Raw genomic sequence first — 17,577 nt, 5'->3', positions numbered from 1 at the left:
CTAACTCATACAATGCCAGATTATTTTTAATAGCTTTTTCTTAAGCTTAACAAAAACACCGTGCAAGTAAGCTCTGTAAAATTTAATAATTAGAGTTACATTTGATATAAAACTTTTGTTCACAGAAAGCCGGTGAAAGAGAAAAGCATAAAGAATGATTAAAATCCAACTTACTTTAGTTTTACAGTCACCTGTCTTGGTCTGTCAGTTATATCACAAATATCTCCATTCCCATAAAAATGTGACACCATCCTGAATTAGAGAAATATACATTAAACCATGACCTTACAGATTGAGAATAATTTTAATGGACAGGGTAGAAGAAAGAGGATTCAGTTTTGTTATCAGTAAAATATTCTTTAAAATTCCTATTTCTAGGATTAAGTGGCAAAGACTTTTAAATTTCATAAAGAGAATATAAAGTGCCAGATTCCTACTGGTTTAACTAATGACCGTGAACTTACATATTTATATATGTACAAAAAGCTATTTGTAGACTGCTTTTAAAATGTTGTTCCTTTAAAAGTTAGCCACCTCCCAAGCTCCTGAACCTTTATTTGTGAACAAGTTGTTCTCTCTCTCCAATCCTCACCTCCTTCCTCCCTTACAATAATGGGGTAAGGCAAAGCTTAGGGTGTGCACTATGAGTTTCCAATCAGTAGAATTCAAACAAAAGCATTCATTTTGCTAGCTTCACACACTCGGGCTTCCATCGCCACCTTTAGTTGTTTTCACATGAAACAAATACAAACATAAAAAAAAAACCCACCACCACACATTTTGTTAGTGTAACAACTTAAAATGTCTATCTCTGATTTTGCTTAGCAGGAAAAGTGGGAATATTCTGAAATTAGTCTTTCTATCCCAGCTGTGCAAAGGACAAACTGACCAACTGAGAACGAAGAAGGGTGGATAATTTAAATTCTATTGGGCAGGACAAGCTGGAACTCAGCTATTCTTGGGAAATGAAAATAATTTACCTAAGAAAACTAACTACAAGAAAAAATATTTTTAAAGGGGCTTCAGGAAGTTCATTAGAAACAAAACAAGACATAAATACAAGATAATGGGATTCTTCCAAACCTTTTGAAGCCCCCTCTAATATAGGTCAAAAGAGTTATGTGAGGTAGTTTTTTGCCAATCCATTGCAATATTTGAAACTCCCAACCGTTCGCTTTAACAAAAGTTAAATTAAAAAGGAAATGCTAAGTGTAGACTGAAATAGAATGAAATACCTCTCGAAGAGGTACAGATCACACAAGAATAAGCAGTAATTAATAGGCGCCTCTCATCTGCTACCTGGAAGTAAGTTTGGTGACTGTGATCACCATTCACGTGCCAGTGTCACCGTCAGAGGCAGTGGCAACATGTGCTGCCTGCTTTCCTCAGTACTGTTTCACCTCATTTAAATGCCACAACAAATCCCCGAGGCAACAAACAACTCCGACAAGAACGCTGCAGCTGTGGAAAGATGATGTGACTTGTCTACAGTGGTAAGAGCCCGCATCTGATTCCTGCTCCTAACTATGACCCTGCGCTGCCTTCCCAAGAAAATAAAACTAACCCAAAAGATGTCCCTGGATCAGAGGTTTTACTTGTGGTTAAGTTTTCATGTTTTTCATCATTGAGTTTTCAATTCTACTCATCAGATCCCAATGGAAATGAGTCTTACCTGACTGTCTGGGTCCCATCGTCTTGAAGGTGGTAAGCTCTCGCAGTATTCTTCTTAGCCCATTCAATGTGCTCTTCCGGGTCCCATGTCCCCACGACCACAGAGGTTTTCCCACTATCCTTGTCCTGTGAGATGAAAGAGAGATCCGTGATGACCCATGTTCCACAGCATCAAGCAGATATGTATGTTAGTGACATGTCTATACACTCTAGTCTTGATTTTCACCTACACATTGAGGTGTAATGATGTTAGTCAAGAGTGATCACTGTTCTGACTTCTATAAATCATGTACCCACTGTTTAGTCACACTAATTGTGCATGTAGAGTTCTTTTTAACGCTCCCTCCTTCTTCTCTGGGATTTATCAGTTCTACCCGCCCCTGGAGATGGTCTTGGTTTTCAACTCTTCCTTTATAATTTCCACTGCCAGCGCCAAACCCCTTAACTAAGGGTTTACCCTCATACCTAGATACCACCAGCATGACTTATCGCACTGTTAGCCTCTTCTCCTGGCCTGCAGCCACATCTTCCCACATACAAACCCACAAGTGATGCCTATCTTCCCACATACAAACCCACAAGTGATGCTTCTTCACTCTGCTCATTTGACACCATGTTGATTCTTGGAGCAAGACTGTCTTCCCTTGTCTTATTTCTTTTAATTTCAAGTTCGTATTGAATTTTGGGGGTCTATGATTATTTCTAACCTAGATGATTTTAGGCAAGTTACCGAATCTTCCACATTTTGGAATGATAATACTGAACTCTAGGCATTGTTACAAAGATTAAATGAGTTAATATGAGGAGACTTCCAAGGTTGGTTGAGAAATGGAGTCAAAAGATAATGGTATTTTCCCATGAACTTCTTGAAGTCTCTATCGATATGTATTGAGAACAACGGCTGACACAGAGTACCGTATTTATAAGCATTTACTGTTTAAAAAAAAAATCTCCCAACATATCTAACAGAGGCCTTCGTCAAATTCTAGGCTACATGCCCTTTGCTAAAATAAGTTGGATGAAATCAAGTATTGACCGTGTATGGGAAAAGAGCTATTGTTGATAGCTCTGAAAAGAGGTACAGTACTTTGGAAAGAAATCTTCTAGTATGTATACATTTTAGTCTAAGGACTATATTGCTAGCAATGTTCCCTATGACTATACTTGAAAAAGCACAGCAATATAGTAGTTGCACATGAACATAATCAATGCCATTGAATCATACATGTCAAAATTGTTTAATTTTTACAAGCAGATGTTTGGTACAAATTTCTAGCATGCACAAACGCATACACACACACTTAAAAGTGCTTACTAAAACACTGCTTATAATCACAAAATTTCAAACAACAAAAAGGTACATCAATAGAGGTCGGGTTAATCATATGCATTTATAGATGTAATACTGTGTACCTACTGAAAGGAGATCGTCTGTTGCTGACATGAAAAGATCTCCAAGATATACAGTGAGAAGAAAAGTGCGGGGCTATGTGTTCAGTATGATCTCTGTATAAACAAAAAGGGTGCACCAACATCTGACTACACCCATTGCATTCTTGTGGAGAGTCAACTAAGAAAGTGTTAATAGCAGTTACTTTGGGGAAGTGAGATGATGGCAGAGAAACATTGAACATTTCATTTCTGGTATGTACTCCTTTTAGTAAAATAGGACAGATGTTACTGGGTATTTTCTGGGCGATAGTTAGGTGATATATCTTTTTCTCTACTTTTCTAAGGAATGAAAATAAATTTTAAGAAAGCCAGGTCAACATTTACTAATTAAGAGTTTATCCTCAATGTTTAGCAGCTCCCTCAGCAAACCACATACAATGCTGGTGTATGTAAGATCAGTAGGGCATGAACCTCACAATGTAAGCAGCTTGTCTCAAATATGAAAGACAACTATATCATTTATGAAAAGAAATAAAAGAAAAACAGAAGTCAATGTGTATAATTTTAAAACCTTATTTTGAATTAAAGATGATAGAGTTTCTTTTATTTAGCTGACTAGCTATATGAGGGGATTCACAAAATTTGTGGGAAAATTCCATTACTATCACTTTTTTTAAAAAGATCATTTCATTGGGGGCTCTTACAGCTCTAACAATCCATACATCAATTGTATCAAACATATTTGTACATATGTTGCCACCATTATTTTCTAAACATTTACTATTGGAGCCCCTGGTATTAGCTCTTTCCCCCCTCCCTCCCACCCTCCTGATCCCTTGATAGATTATAAATCATTATTTTCAGATCTTACACCAACTGCTGTCATGATTTCTTTTGTTCATCCCCTGGGTGGGTGGGTGTGAGTGTCAATCATTACGATTGGTTCCCCCTTCCTCCCCTCCTCTCTCAACCTTACCCGCACCCTCCTGGTATCACTACTACTATTTCTGTTCCTGAGTGATTTATCTGACCTGGATTCCATGTGTGATGAGCTATCTGTACTAGTGTACAGGCTCCGATCTAGGCCAAACTGGAAGGCAGGACTGGGGTCATGATAGCAGTGGGGTGAGGAAGTCTCAAGGAACCAGAGGGCTATTGTGACCCTTCTGTGAGGAGATGTCAAACTGTCTACAGATGGGCTTTGGGTCTCTGCTCTGACTCCTCCTTGTTCTTATGTTTGTTTTGGGTCTTCTGATGCTTGTTTCCTGATCCCGTTGACACCTCATGATTGCACAGGCTGGTGTGCTTCTTCCATGTGGGCTTGTTGCTTCTGTTAGACAGCCACTTGCTTAATATCCATTATTCATTCATTTTTTTAAGCTCCCTCATACAGTTCTACTTACTCTACTGTATGAATTATAGTGAGCCTGGACTACTGTACCATTAATTTTCTTACTTTAGGATGTTGTAAGAATGACTCATCTCTCTGTCAAAGCAGAGAGATAGTTACAACAGGAGAGGGTTCCACTGGCCTCATGGTGATGTACATGGACACGAGTAAACCATAAATATGCATGTTTAGGATAATCAGCTTAGTCAACACCAAGGTTTCAACTTCCAGAGTTTAAAGATACTCGATTAGTACTTCTGTATTAAAATCATCTCATAAAACACTAACCCTCCCTACTTTTACTCAGAAGTTATTTTTAGAAGGGGGAGAAAGGGGAACCCCTCACAAGGATGGATATATAGCTTCCCCTCCGAAGGGGACGAATAACAAACAATGGACAGGGTACGATATAAGAAAAAACAAAGATATGAAATAATAATATATAATTGATCAAGGATTCAAAAGGGTGAGAGGGTGGGGGGGGAGGGGGAAAAAGAAGCGCTTATAACAAGGGCTCAAGTAGAAAATGTTTTGGAAAAGATGATGGCAACATATGTACAAATATGCTTCATACAATTGATTGTTAAAAGAGCTGTAAGAGCCCCAATAAAATGATTTTTTTTAAAAAGTTATTTTTAGAACTTTAATCCAGCTAGTGGTACAATGCTGTTACTTTATACCTCATGGTACTGATGTACGTGCTTGCCATAGCAGAATTCGTATTTCCACCAGCCAACACCCTAAAGGAAAGAAAACACGAGATCAAGTTATGTATCTCACTGCCATCAAGTTGATTCTGATTCATAGCATCCCTTTAGGACAGGGTAGAACTGCCCCTGTGGGTTTCGGAGACTGTAATTCTTTTTTTGTTGTTGAGATTGCAACTCTTTATGAGAGTGGAAAGCTCTTTCTTCCTCAGAACAGCTGGTGGTTTTGAACTGCTCACTTTGCAATTAGCAGCCTAAAGCACAACCCACTGTGCCACCAGGGCTCCCACTTTTGAGATGGGCTAGCAGGAAACTGCGAAAGAGTCTGGGTCAGTTAGTAGCCCACTGTGAAACCCATCAGGCAGCAGAGATCAAACTTATACATAGAGAATGGGAAAAGTGGGTTCTGCCGCAATATTGCCACAACAGTAATGGAAATACACAAACCCACTTATCTGTCATAGCAAGAGTGTGGATGAAAATGAAACAAAACATTACTGAGAAAAAAAGACAAGCTAGAATGATGCAAAGAATACCGTTACACTGCCTTCATAAAACAAAAATGAATACTCTCCTTGCAAGAGTGTGACCCACTGGAGCCAGGAGAGGCAACAGTTTACTCCTGTAGTTGAGCTTTAAAGTGATTGCCTCATAACCAAAATGAAGTGCACACAATCATTGGAGTCCATTCGTTTTTCTGCCAGAAAAGGGCTAAGCTTTAGTTTGTGAGTAAAAAGAATACCACACCAAAAGCCACTGAGTGGACCTCGATTCAGAGCAACTCTGTAAGACTGAGCAGAAGAGGCCTAGGGATTCCGAGGCTATCCATCTTCACAGAAGCAGACGGTACCTCTCACGTTTCAGTCAGCAGTGGAAAGCTTGAATTACTGCATCACCATGACGTAGATTACAGTAAGTGGCTAGATGCATAAAGAACACAGTCTCTGGGAGCCTCCCCAATTCTTCCATTAAATGACTGAAACATAAAATTTGTAAGATAAATATTTAAACTGAAGATTTACTTCTTACCCCATGAAAGCAGTAAGAACCACTAAGGAATTCTTTTATGAGCTGGTCATCTGTCAATTTGGAGATGTGGGTTGTTCCAACGGTGAGGACGGGTTGGGAGCCCACAGCAATGGGCTTGTGGATTGCTGGAAATCTCTCTTCTTTAGTTGACTGTGATTCTTCCTAAAAATAAACATAAAAATGTTTAGGGATTTCCATGCCAAACAATTTTTTTCCAGTTAGGGTTTCAATTATTACTATGTTAAGTTACAGAATATTTTGAAAATAAAAGTTATCTCCTTTTTTAAAATATATTTTTATGAAAATGATCTTTACAGCACTTAGTAAAAGAAAGATCTAGACAAACAGAAGTGCCATTGACTTGTTAGAGGTATGGTGGCCATCCTAAACATACAGGGTTCACTTCAATTTCATTTATTTTGTCTCATTATCCCTTTTAAGCACTTTGCTACTTGTTATACTTTGTGTCTCCATATTCAGCTTTGGAAATTTGGAAGAACAAGCAGGGTAAAGTGGTGCTGAATGGGGGCGGAAAATTCATAACTAATTATTCGAATGTGAAAGGACCCAACTGTTGTCCTAGGGGAGCTTGCAATTTAGTGCGGACGATGTACAATAAAGGTGCAGAAAATAGCAGTCATAGGAGGGGGAGTGATTCAAATACATTGACCAGGATTTAATCTCCAAGACGACATGAGAAAAAACACCCACGATTAATACTTGAAACATGAGTAGCTACTATTTTGCGATTTATGCGCATGCCATGTATGAGTGTTATGTCTAGGTGTAAGCGCGTAGACTTGGGAAAGGTGTGGTAGTATGATACTTAAAATTAGGTAAAAAGACACTATGGACAACCCCTGTGGAAAGCATTAAGGCAGCAGTTCTCAACCTGTGGGTTGCTACCCCTTTGGAGGTTGAATGATCCTTTCACAGGGGTGGCCTGCTTCTTAACAGTAGCAAAATTACAGTTATGAAGTAGCAACATGAGGAACTGAATTAAAGGGTTGCAGCATTAGGAAGGTTGAAAACCACTGCAATAAGGCAAAACACCCCCCTTCAAAAGGTTGGAAATGTCCTGTGAGCCATCAATCCTCCTACTTGGTCTACGTCCTAGAGAAATAGCAGCCACGTTATGAGGGTTCATTGCAGCACTAGTCACAAAGCAAAAAGAGACAACCTACAGGCCTACAGGTGAGAGAACGGAAAACTAACTTTGGTACAGACACACAAGGGAATGCTTTGCAATGCCAAAGAATAGTGCACAAGACCAATGTTAATATAAAAATATTCTGTGGGTAGACTCTTACCCAATTAAAAAAAAAGAAAAGGTCAAAGATAAGTTCATTAGGGAGTGTGTTCACACTAAAGTGACAGAAGGACTATGGCTAGAACCAGGGAGCCTCAGAATTTCTATGGGTAGAGAGTAATGAAAGACCTAGTAAATGGTTGTACAACATGAAAAGTGTTATCAATGGCACTGAATTATACATTTAGAAGTCGTTGACTTGGTGAATGCTTTGTTGTATATATTTTCGCCAAAATTGAAAAAAAAAAAAAGACACGAATGACAATGAGTATGGGGGAAAGATGTTCTAAAATGGACTGTACAACTTTTCTTGACATAAACTATTGAATTCTATGACACGCGGATGAACTGCCAATAAAACTGTTCAAAGGAAAACCAAAAGCAGCGAGACTAGTACACAGGTGAATCAGAATCAGACAGAACAGTGATCTGAAAGTCAGGAAAGCAGAATAAGTCCAAGCTTCAAATGTTCAGTGCAGATTGTTTGTTAAGCTCAAATTAGGTACATATTCAACAAATTTGGAGCCACAAAATTATTATTGACATAATAACAGTCTCAGAAGAATGAAGATCTGATGACAAATCGTGACGAGCTAAAGAATAAATGCATTGCTAGATGACAGAAAGCAGATATAGCCCATGCTTTCTATAGGCTTAGCTTGGAAGGCCAGTTAACTATTTATTCAAAAATGAAGTCTAATCACAATGAAAAGGATATAAAACTTGAGATTATTAAAATTATACAGTGAATAAAGGGATGCTAACATATTTTCTCAAAATGCCTGAATAAGGAAACAGAGTAAGAATTTGAATCAAGAAAATAAATGGTAGCTTACTAGGTTATTCACTGGGCTGTTAATCATACGTTAGCAGTTTGAAACCACCAGCCATGCTGCAGGAGATGAGGCTTCCTGCTTCTGTTATAATTTATAGCTTTGGAAATCCACAGGTGCAACTACTCTGCCCTACAGGGTCGCTCTGAGTCAGAATTGACTTGACAGCAGTGAGACTCCAGAGAAATCATTAAAATGTGGCAAACAATTTGGAAAACAAAGCACTGAGAAAATGTTAATAATTCTCATACCTCTTTATGTCTTCTAAAAGGCACCCTTAGTATTTCTTCCTGCTGTTCCAACTGCCTCAGGGTGAGGGGCTTTAACGGTGACCCTGGCAGTGACTGGCAAAATATGTCATTCACAGGAGACGCTCTGAATCTATTCAACAAGAACCAAGGGTTAAACCTAAGCACATAACGTTTTCAAGCATGTGTGCATTTTATGTTTAAAATATTAAATCCACATCCTACCTATACTTAGGATGATTGCACAAGAGTGGTGTCAAAATAACAACTTCATATTCACAAGTTGTGACTTCAGCTACTGAAAGAATTTCATGCTTAGATTCAGGATGACATATATACATCACAGTACTTGATCTGGGCCGGTTCTGTTTCAAACTACAAGGTGTACCATTTCCCATTCCCACAGGATAGTAGGGTGTCATCTGACCTTCAATATTTTTAGTGGGAATCTTAAAAAAAAGAAGAGAGCACAAGACAGACTTTTCTTTAGAAGCAGAGGTGGGAGTGAAGATGGTGGAAATAGTAAGTTTATTATTCTGAAAGAAAACTGCATTTTAATTTATAAAATGGAAAAGTAACATTTCCTATATTTTCTATAAGCACTCCAATACTTGCTATTCGCAAATTTGTCATTTGAGCCAATGCTTATTTTCAGAGCTCATTTAGCTCACTAGTTCAATAGAGCAAAAACAAAAATTTCACAGTATCAAAATTAAGACACCAAGCAAATGTACATTTACATACAGGGCTAAAATAAGAATTATTTTCAATAGTGCTAAAGAAAGACTAAGATAAAATATAAAAAGTTACTGTACTAGATGGGTTAGAGCTTTCTTCACTAAAATCTGTTACTGTCTGTGTTAGTTTAGCTTCTAGAGATTTGAAATCTGATCTGTCCAATAGCAGGGCTACACAGTCACACAGGAATCTGCACTTCTGATTCACTGTGTCTTTTTCTTCTGTTAATATGCTTCTGAGCATACCAATTCTTAAATAAATCTAGGCAAGGATATAGCCTCAGAAGGTAAGGATTAATAAGGAATGTCAGCTACATCTACCTACCGTACATAGTCATGTATAAGCCGAGTTTTTTCAGCACATTTTTAATCCAAGTTTTGTGGTAAAATTAGGTGCCTTGGCTGATATTCGGGTCAGCTTATACTTGAGTATATACGGTACTCAACACATGAAGACCTTAGTGAGGGCAATTTTAAAAAGATAATGCTACTAGTCTCTCCATGAAAGCTCTTTGGAGGTAGGGAATCTCATATCACTTTGATAATCTATCAGTGCTATGTCTAAAGCAGGCAATAAATAAATGTTTCCAGGAAAAAACATTTTGATATTTTCTTGAATGTTAATTTCAACTAGTGTCTAGTATAAAAAAATGCTGCATTCAAATCCAAGTGTTGACATTTCCTAGCTTTAGTTTTGACCAAATTTCAATTCTTGTCATCTGTAAGAGTAGAATAATAACACACACTTAAGGTTGTTGGGAGAATCAAGCATTACCTTTTGTTACATGCCTGGCACAGTGTCTGGCTTCTAAACTGGGGCTCAATAAATATTAGTTTTCTTTCCTTACTCTTTTCATCCTCTTCCTTTATCATCTCACACTTTGAATTCCATCTTGCTATCCTCCAGAGTCACAGTAAATAAATATTTTATCTCAAAGGTAGTCTGTAAAATTAAAATCTTTTAAGATAGCAATGATATGTGTATCTTTGTTTAGCTTATCAATTCCCCCCAAAGCCACCCTTTTTAGGTAAAGGCAGCCTTTCTAAGTGCTTTGCAAGGCTTTCAGCTACCTTCACTCTACTTCTAGTAAAACCATCGTTCTATTAAACCACTTAGAGGAGTATCCTCTCAGTAAGTTGGTAAAAACTTTGTGGAAATTGTTGTTCGTTGCCAACGAGTTCATTATGACCAATGGTGACCCCATGTGTACGGAGTAAAACTGATGATTATAGCAGATTGCCAGGTTTGTCTTCCGAAGGCACTTCTGGGTGCATTAGAACCATCAACCTTTCAGCTTCTAGTTCACTGCTTAACAGTTTGTGTTACCTAAGGAAATTCTTTGGAATATTAAAACATTCTCTAAACCTGTGTTTCCCAAAGTGGGTGAAACCGCCCCCCGCTGGGGTCCACGGAAACGTTTAGGGTAGGGGAAGACCTGTGACAGTACATTCCTATACTTCATCCAGGATTAGGGGATACAGGAGATGCTGAGTAATTTCCCTGCCCCTGAAACGGGCCCAGGAGGCCAAGTAAGTTGGGAAACCTCTGCCTTAAAACTACATAGGCCTGTGCACATTGTGATAAGGCAACCTGAGGAGTCATTCTATTTTACAAGAATCTGTTTTAAGCCACCATTTATATATTGGTCTGTGATCATTTATAAAGTGCCTACAGTTTGCCTGGATTTCTGCTTTGCACTCAGGGTTAGAGATAAAAGACAGTCCCCGCTTTTAAGATGCTTGCAATTTGGTGCTTTGTTATTTATACACACAGCTCATCTGATTGATCCACAGGAGATGGGGACAGTTCAGCAGAAACATTTTAAAGGTCCTTACTGTAATTGCTCTGAAATTTACATAGACAGAAGCACCGATGGCAGGCAGAGAGTGCTATCATGCTACTGAGCTTTCCAGACACATTTTTATAGATTAAAAAAAAGATCTTAAAAGTAAATAGAAGGATTACATTGTAAGTTTTCTCAGAAAAGCCTAAAACAGTAGTTCTCAACCTTCCTCATGCCATGACCCTTTAATACAGTTCCTCATGTTGTGGTGACACCCCTCCCCCAACCATAACATTATTTTTGGTGCTACTTCATAACTGTAATTTTGCTACTGTTATGAATTGGGCCACCCCTATGAAAGGGTCACTAGACCCCAAGGGGGTTGAGAACCACTGGCCTAAAACATTACAAATTCTCTTTTGCTTTATCTTTCAAGGTATTGGATAAAGAACATTTTGCCAATTAAGCTATGCAGTTATACTTCTACTAGAAAGAAATGCTGAGTGAAAAATCAAAGTTTGTTACTTGCCTCTTTCGATTTTTCTTTTTCCTTTGCTTCTTGTTCTATGGAATAATTTAAGAGAAGTTTAGAGAATGAGCAGTAACTATTAGATATCAATGATAATGTTTTTAATTAACTTTGTCACCTTAAACTCTTTCTAAAGAACATCCTAAGCCCATGATTGTTACTACTATCAAGCTAGCCTTTTTGAAATGTTTTTGTTTAGGGACAGTTCAGTTTCATTTTCACATCTCCACCTATAAAATACTCTACATGAGGTAATGAAGCCTGTTCAAAACAGTTTTCTTTTCAAGTGCTTTTATCTCAGTCAAAAGCTTAATCCTAAATTAGTTGACCAATTTGAATGTATATTTATAAAAATATTTTACAATTTGTGGGCTATAACTATATGTCCACTTCTATATGCAAAATCTCTGCTTAAGTCGAACAAAAGACTTAGAAAACTAAATACAAGACTAACAGGTACATCCTACAAGATATAACAAAAGTAACCATTAAATAGAAAAAGGCAATGTTTATCAAAGCAGAAAATGAAAAACAAAGACTTTCTGAAAAAATTTTCTATTAGACTTCAGAAATGTATTTTAGTGTTTTGAAAGTAACAATTTCCAAGGAAATCTTTTAAATTCCAATTTGAACGTGTATTTTAAGCCAGATTCCTGTATTAGTATCAAATCATTGTATAGAAACAAACCTTTTTCAGATAGAAGGTTCTTAGCCAACATATTTCCAAGGTAGTACTCATGAATATTTACTTTCTGTATTTAAAAATAAAATAAAAATATAGTAAACATTTTGCAAATACATTTTTAAAGAACATAACTTTAAAACTATCCATCTCATTATTAAACTTCTCATTTTATAATATTTTATACTTTAAATTTTGAAGGAAAACACACCTGACCAGTTTCCTTTTCCTCATGGTATTGCCGAATATGTTTCCCATGGCACACTTCATAAGTCCAATATGATTCAATCTAAGGTAGAGGGGTATAATTAAATATTCAGAAATCCCAAGGTTACATACACAATTGAATTATTTCTTTTATATTCTACGTACTGTAGTGAGTAGATTTCTTCTCACATTTACAGTAAACTTTCATTCAATGGTCCTTATATCATATAAAAATATGAAAAATATAACTGTTTTTGCTAATGCTCTGTGGAGAAGTCAAGTCTATGAATGTCATAAGGCAAGGGTAAGGTTTGAGAATAATTTTCAGGATAGCCCAAAACAAAAAAAACCCCAAATTGCATTTTTATTAAAAGTCTTTAAGAAAGCTTCGTTTCATGTAAAGAACATTCAAAGTAGTGTAATAAGTATTATTTGATAGTTATCAATGACTATATGCAACATTTTCTATGTTTAATAATATTTGGAGTAAATAGCACATGACACAAAAGAACAAAATGTGGGGAACAGATTACAAGGTCTACATATAACCTCCTCCCTGGGGGGCAGACAGCGGAGAAGTGGGTGAGAGAGACATCAGATGATGTAAGATATAACAAAATAATAGTAATTTATAAATTATCAAGGGTTCAGGGGGGAGGGGGGAGCAGGGAGGGAAGGGGAAAATGAGGAGCTGATACCAAGGGCTCAAGTAGAAAGCAGGTGTTTTGAGAATGATGATGGCAACATATGTACAAATGTGCTTGGCACAATTGATGTATGTATGGATTGTGATAAGAGCTGTAAGAGCCCTAATAAAATGATAAAAAAAGAACAAAATGCTATTAAGCATTAACTTATATTTACAACTAATTTAAAATTGATACAACACAACAAATATATGCAAAATTATTTTTAAGGGCCTGCTTGGTGCTAGAAATTTTTATTTGTTTGTTTTGGAAATTTGCTTTCTAGTTGTCACATAAACACACACACAAGACATACTCTGTAGGAACAACTGCTTTGCTTAAAAAGTGGCTCCAACAGCTCTCTTGGACTAGGGCCTTTATAGTCCTTGTCTTCTTCCTGCAGAAAGAACACCAGTTTAATAAAATTTTTCTAGAACTTCACCTAACTCGATGGCCAAATTACAAATGCTGGGAAATGAAGGAAGAAAAAAAATAAAAACCTTTAACAAGATCCTATGATACAACACTTCCTTCAAAAGAAGTGCATAACATGGACAACAGAATAATCTCTCAGTACATTCTTTCTTCTCTGAAAAATGTTAAAGTGTCAATTTCCTGAATAATTCTTATAAATCTATTTCAGAATTTTTGAATGCTAGAATCTCAACAGATTCTAGAACATACTGGTACATTTTAAGGTCCTTCTGAATTTCCTGTGTACTTTTCCATTGAGTTTCAATGTCTCATACGTGTATGGTTGGTATGCCTGGGTATATGATAATGTGTTTTTCTATCTTAATGAGCTTTAAAACAAATGAAACAGACATGTGTCCTTCCTAGTTTTCAAATTTGAACAAAACTCAAGAAAACACTGAGTTCAATATTCCTATGACACAAAAGTATGTAATTGGCCAAATAAATTTACTGAGCAAAGGGACTAAGTTTGGCGTTATGTTCAAGGTTCCACACCTAACTACAGCCTACACCTCAGTCTCCTGGCTCCTAGGCTGGAGTCCTTTCCATTTTACCAGGCTGCCTCTCCCCTTTCTCATCTTGAAAGAAGTCACTGCCTTGAGGATGGAAGAGAGGCAGTGAGGGCATTTTAAGAGAAAGAAAAGGGCACGAATGAGAAAGCATCAGTTGCCTATATTTACATATTAGAAATTCTTTATAAAAAGTCACTCATCAATAAAATATTTTAATTAAAAATATTTTAAAAAGAAACAATATAAAAGTCATTCCCTTAAATATCTTGTTTTAGAAGATTCATAACAAACAAACAACAAACAAACAAAAACACATTGGTAAGAATGAGGGGGTTGGAGGGTGGACCCAAAGCCCATCTGTAGACAATGGGTCATCCCCCCACAGAGCGCAGGGATGAGTCCATCAGGATGCAGTAGAGCACGGATGGATCTCGTAATATGCCTCTGGTTCTTTGCGGCTTCCTCACCCCCCCCCCCCCCCCCGTTATAACCCCAGTGCTGCTTCCCACTCTGGACTGAACCTGAACATGCACATCGATAAAGAGATAAAGTTCACAATACTCGGAACCCAGGAACAGGAATGGGAATAGTGATACCAAAAGGGTAGGGGAAGGGCGGGGAGGAAGCGGGTATCAAGCGCAATGAATGGCACATAACCACACACACCCCCTCTAGGGGGAAAAACAAGAGAAACCAGAGGGGGAAGGGAGACAGCAGTCAGTGTGATATGAAAATAATAACAATCTATAATGTATCAAGGTGGGCAGGGGGGTGGGGGGACTAAGAGGGAAGAAAAGAGGAGCTGATATAAAGGGCTCAATAGAATGTAAATGTCTAGAAAAGAGCAATGGCAATATATGTACTAATATGTCAGATATAATTGATGTATGGATTGTAACAAGAGTTGTAGGAGCCCCCAATAAAATGATCTTAAAAAATCTTGTTTTAAGGCCTCATCTCTATAGAATAAAGCTAGCTTGTAGTTACATTTTCAATCAAGCATTAATAAATAATTGGTAATTCTTCCAAGTTGAACCTCAAAATCAAACCAAGAATTCAGGATTAATGAAAGTGTTTGGTATTTTTTGAGATATTTAAATTCTTCAGGATGCCTGGTGGCATAGTGGATATGCATTGGGCTATTCACCACAAGGTCAGCAGTTTGAAACCACCAGGTACCCCTTGGGAGAAAGATGGCGCTCTCTGTTTCTGTAAATTCTTTATTTTTAAATTAAAAACATCTTTTAATTGGGGGCTAATACAACTCTTATCACAATTTATAATACATCAATTGTGTAAAGCACATTTGTTGCCCTCATCATTCTCAAAACATTTGCTCTCCACTTGAGCCCTTGGCATCAGCTCCTATTTTTCCCCCTCCATCTCCACTCCCTCCTCCTTCATGAACCCTTGGTAATTTAAAAACTATTATTATTTTGTCATATCTTATACTGTCCGACGTCTCCCTTCACCCACTTTTCTGTTGTTCATCCCCCCAGGTAAGAAGTTATATGTAGATCCCTGTAATTGGTTCTCCCTTTCCACCCTACCCTCCCTCCACTAGTATTTTTATTAAACCTATCATTTCATTTTTATGTTAAAAGTATGTGGATGAAATGTTTTAAACAGATTTCTTTAGTGACAGGAATTATCAACAAGTCTTAAAAATTTACCTCATCTCCACCCGTCACAAGGGGAAGTATACATTTATATTTTTCTTTATGTGCAGTTGTCATGATGACATAGTTATCTTCTTTATACAAAACTCCAGTGGAGGGCTAGAAATATTAAAAAAAAGTAGGCATTACTTTGGTTACATTACACTCCATGGAATAACTTAAGAGCTCGAGTTAAAACAAAAGTTCTTCAAACTAATTTCCCCTTTCGACAGATTTTTCAAACTGATTTTTTAAAGGCAAGAAATAGATTTTACATCTTTTTCATGACAAAAGGAAGGCAAAGTTATAGAGTTTGGAGTCTAAAGAATCAAGTGGCAACACATGAACAGGCTGAGGTGAAAACACCAACAAGAAGCTTCAAGCGGCATGACTGTGCACAGCCACACTGCAGGCGGCTTGAACGCAGCCACGTTGGGCGGCAGGGCTCCTCTCCTACCTGGCCAGCAGTGGCAAGGGAAGGCGACCTACTCCTTACCATGTTCCGCTGCTCTCTCCTCAATCAATAGTAATGACTCTTTACCTTAAACAATCAAACCAGGAATACTTGGCACCAATGCAACTTAAATGTAAATTAGGGCAATGTATGAGGGGGTACCCCCAAAAAATCCAGACCCCCCAAACTATCTATTTGAATTGTTTCACAAAATAACCTCATCACCTTCAAAGTACTCTCCATTACACTTAATGCATTTGTCAAATCTGAGATTCCATTCTTGGAAACATTTTTCAAGCTCATCTCTTTGGAAGGCTGACAACACCTCCCTCATTTTTTTCCTTCACCTCTTTGTTCTTCTTCATCAAATCACTGTCCTTTCATGTTCCTCTGCATTTGCAGAAATAAAAAGAAGTCACACGGAGCAAGGTCAGATAAGTCAGGTACGTGGGGCAGGAGAGGTATGCTTCCCCCCCCAACAACTGGCACATTGAGATGGCTGCTTGACAAAGTGCATTGTCGTGGTGGCAAAACCAGTCCCCAGTCTGCCACAAATCAAGCCTTTTTGGTTGCACACTGTTACGCTATCTTTTCAGAACCTCTAAATAAAAAACTTGATTAACAGTCTGACATGGTGGAACAATCTTCAAATGCGCAAGTTGACATTTTCGTCTATTCAGGAAGTTGACGGAAATCCAGAATGAGGTTTGTTATCAATCGACATTTCACCCTTTTTTTGAAAGGAGAAAACGGCTTATACACTTGAGTTTTCCCCATAGCACTGTCCTTGTAAGCTGTGTTCAACATTACAACAGTTTCTGTGGTATTTTTCCTAAGCAGCAAACATTTCACAACTACACGCTGTTCTCCTAAATTAGCCATCACAAAAAATGAGATTTGAGTTGAAACTGCTTTTAGGAAATAATTCACTGTGACCAGAGAGACCCTTCCCAGGTGACGCCACTGGGTGCACTAACTCAAAATGAGTTGGGGGTGGAATGTGTACTATAAAAGTTCCACCCAGCAGCGCCTCTGTCCCGTTTTTATTGAGCAAACCTTGTATTTCCTGGGCAGTCAAGCACAAGAAACCACAGTCCGGTGGGCAGCACTATGTTATAATGCCACCGGCAGTGTGGAGGGTTCCTGGAGCTCCACACACTCACCAGCATTTGTTTTCTGTTTTAGTTTGAATTCTGATATCAATGTTGGGAGTGAGGAAATATCTCAAATGTTGTGTTGAGTTTCATCTCTCAAATAGCAAATAACGGTATTTCT

The 17,577-nt window shown here is 37.7% G+C and overlaps 1 protein-coding gene across 1 annotated transcript in view; it reads right to left on the bottom strand.

The window, feature by feature from the left end:
• Positions 1–17,577, bottom strand: part of ERLEC1 (endoplasmic reticulum lectin 1) — a 28,963-nt gene that overhangs the window by 5,035 nt on the left and 6,351 nt on the right. The window contains exons 2-12 of the mRNA XM_075536023.1: positions 15,864–15,968; positions 13,521–13,601; positions 12,523–12,600; positions 12,318–12,381; positions 11,630–11,664; positions 8,805–9,028; positions 8,583–8,712; positions 6,190–6,351; positions 5,134–5,193; positions 1,673–1,797; positions 175–252 (exon numbers count right to left, since the gene is read on the bottom strand). Coding sequence (XP_075392138.1) covers positions 175–252; positions 1,673–1,797; positions 5,134–5,193; positions 6,190–6,351; positions 8,583–8,712; positions 8,805–9,028; positions 11,630–11,664; positions 12,318–12,381; positions 12,523–12,600; positions 13,521–13,601; positions 15,864–15,968 — 1,142 coding nt within the window. The remainder of the gene's footprint in view (positions 1–174; positions 253–1,672; positions 1,798–5,133; positions 5,194–6,189; positions 6,352–8,582; positions 8,713–8,804; positions 9,029–11,629; positions 11,665–12,317; positions 12,382–12,522; positions 12,601–13,520; positions 13,602–15,863; positions 15,969–17,577) is intronic.

The sequence above is a fragment of the Tenrec ecaudatus genome, chromosome 17 (assembly GCF_050624435.1).
Source record: "Tenrec ecaudatus isolate mTenEca1 chromosome 17, mTenEca1.hap1, whole genome shotgun sequence".
Taxonomy (NCBI): Eukaryota; Metazoa; Chordata; class Mammalia; order Afrosoricida; family Tenrecidae; genus Tenrec; species Tenrec ecaudatus.
Note: the sequence above shows the minus strand (reverse complement) of the source record. Positions and strands in the feature narration are given on the sequence as shown.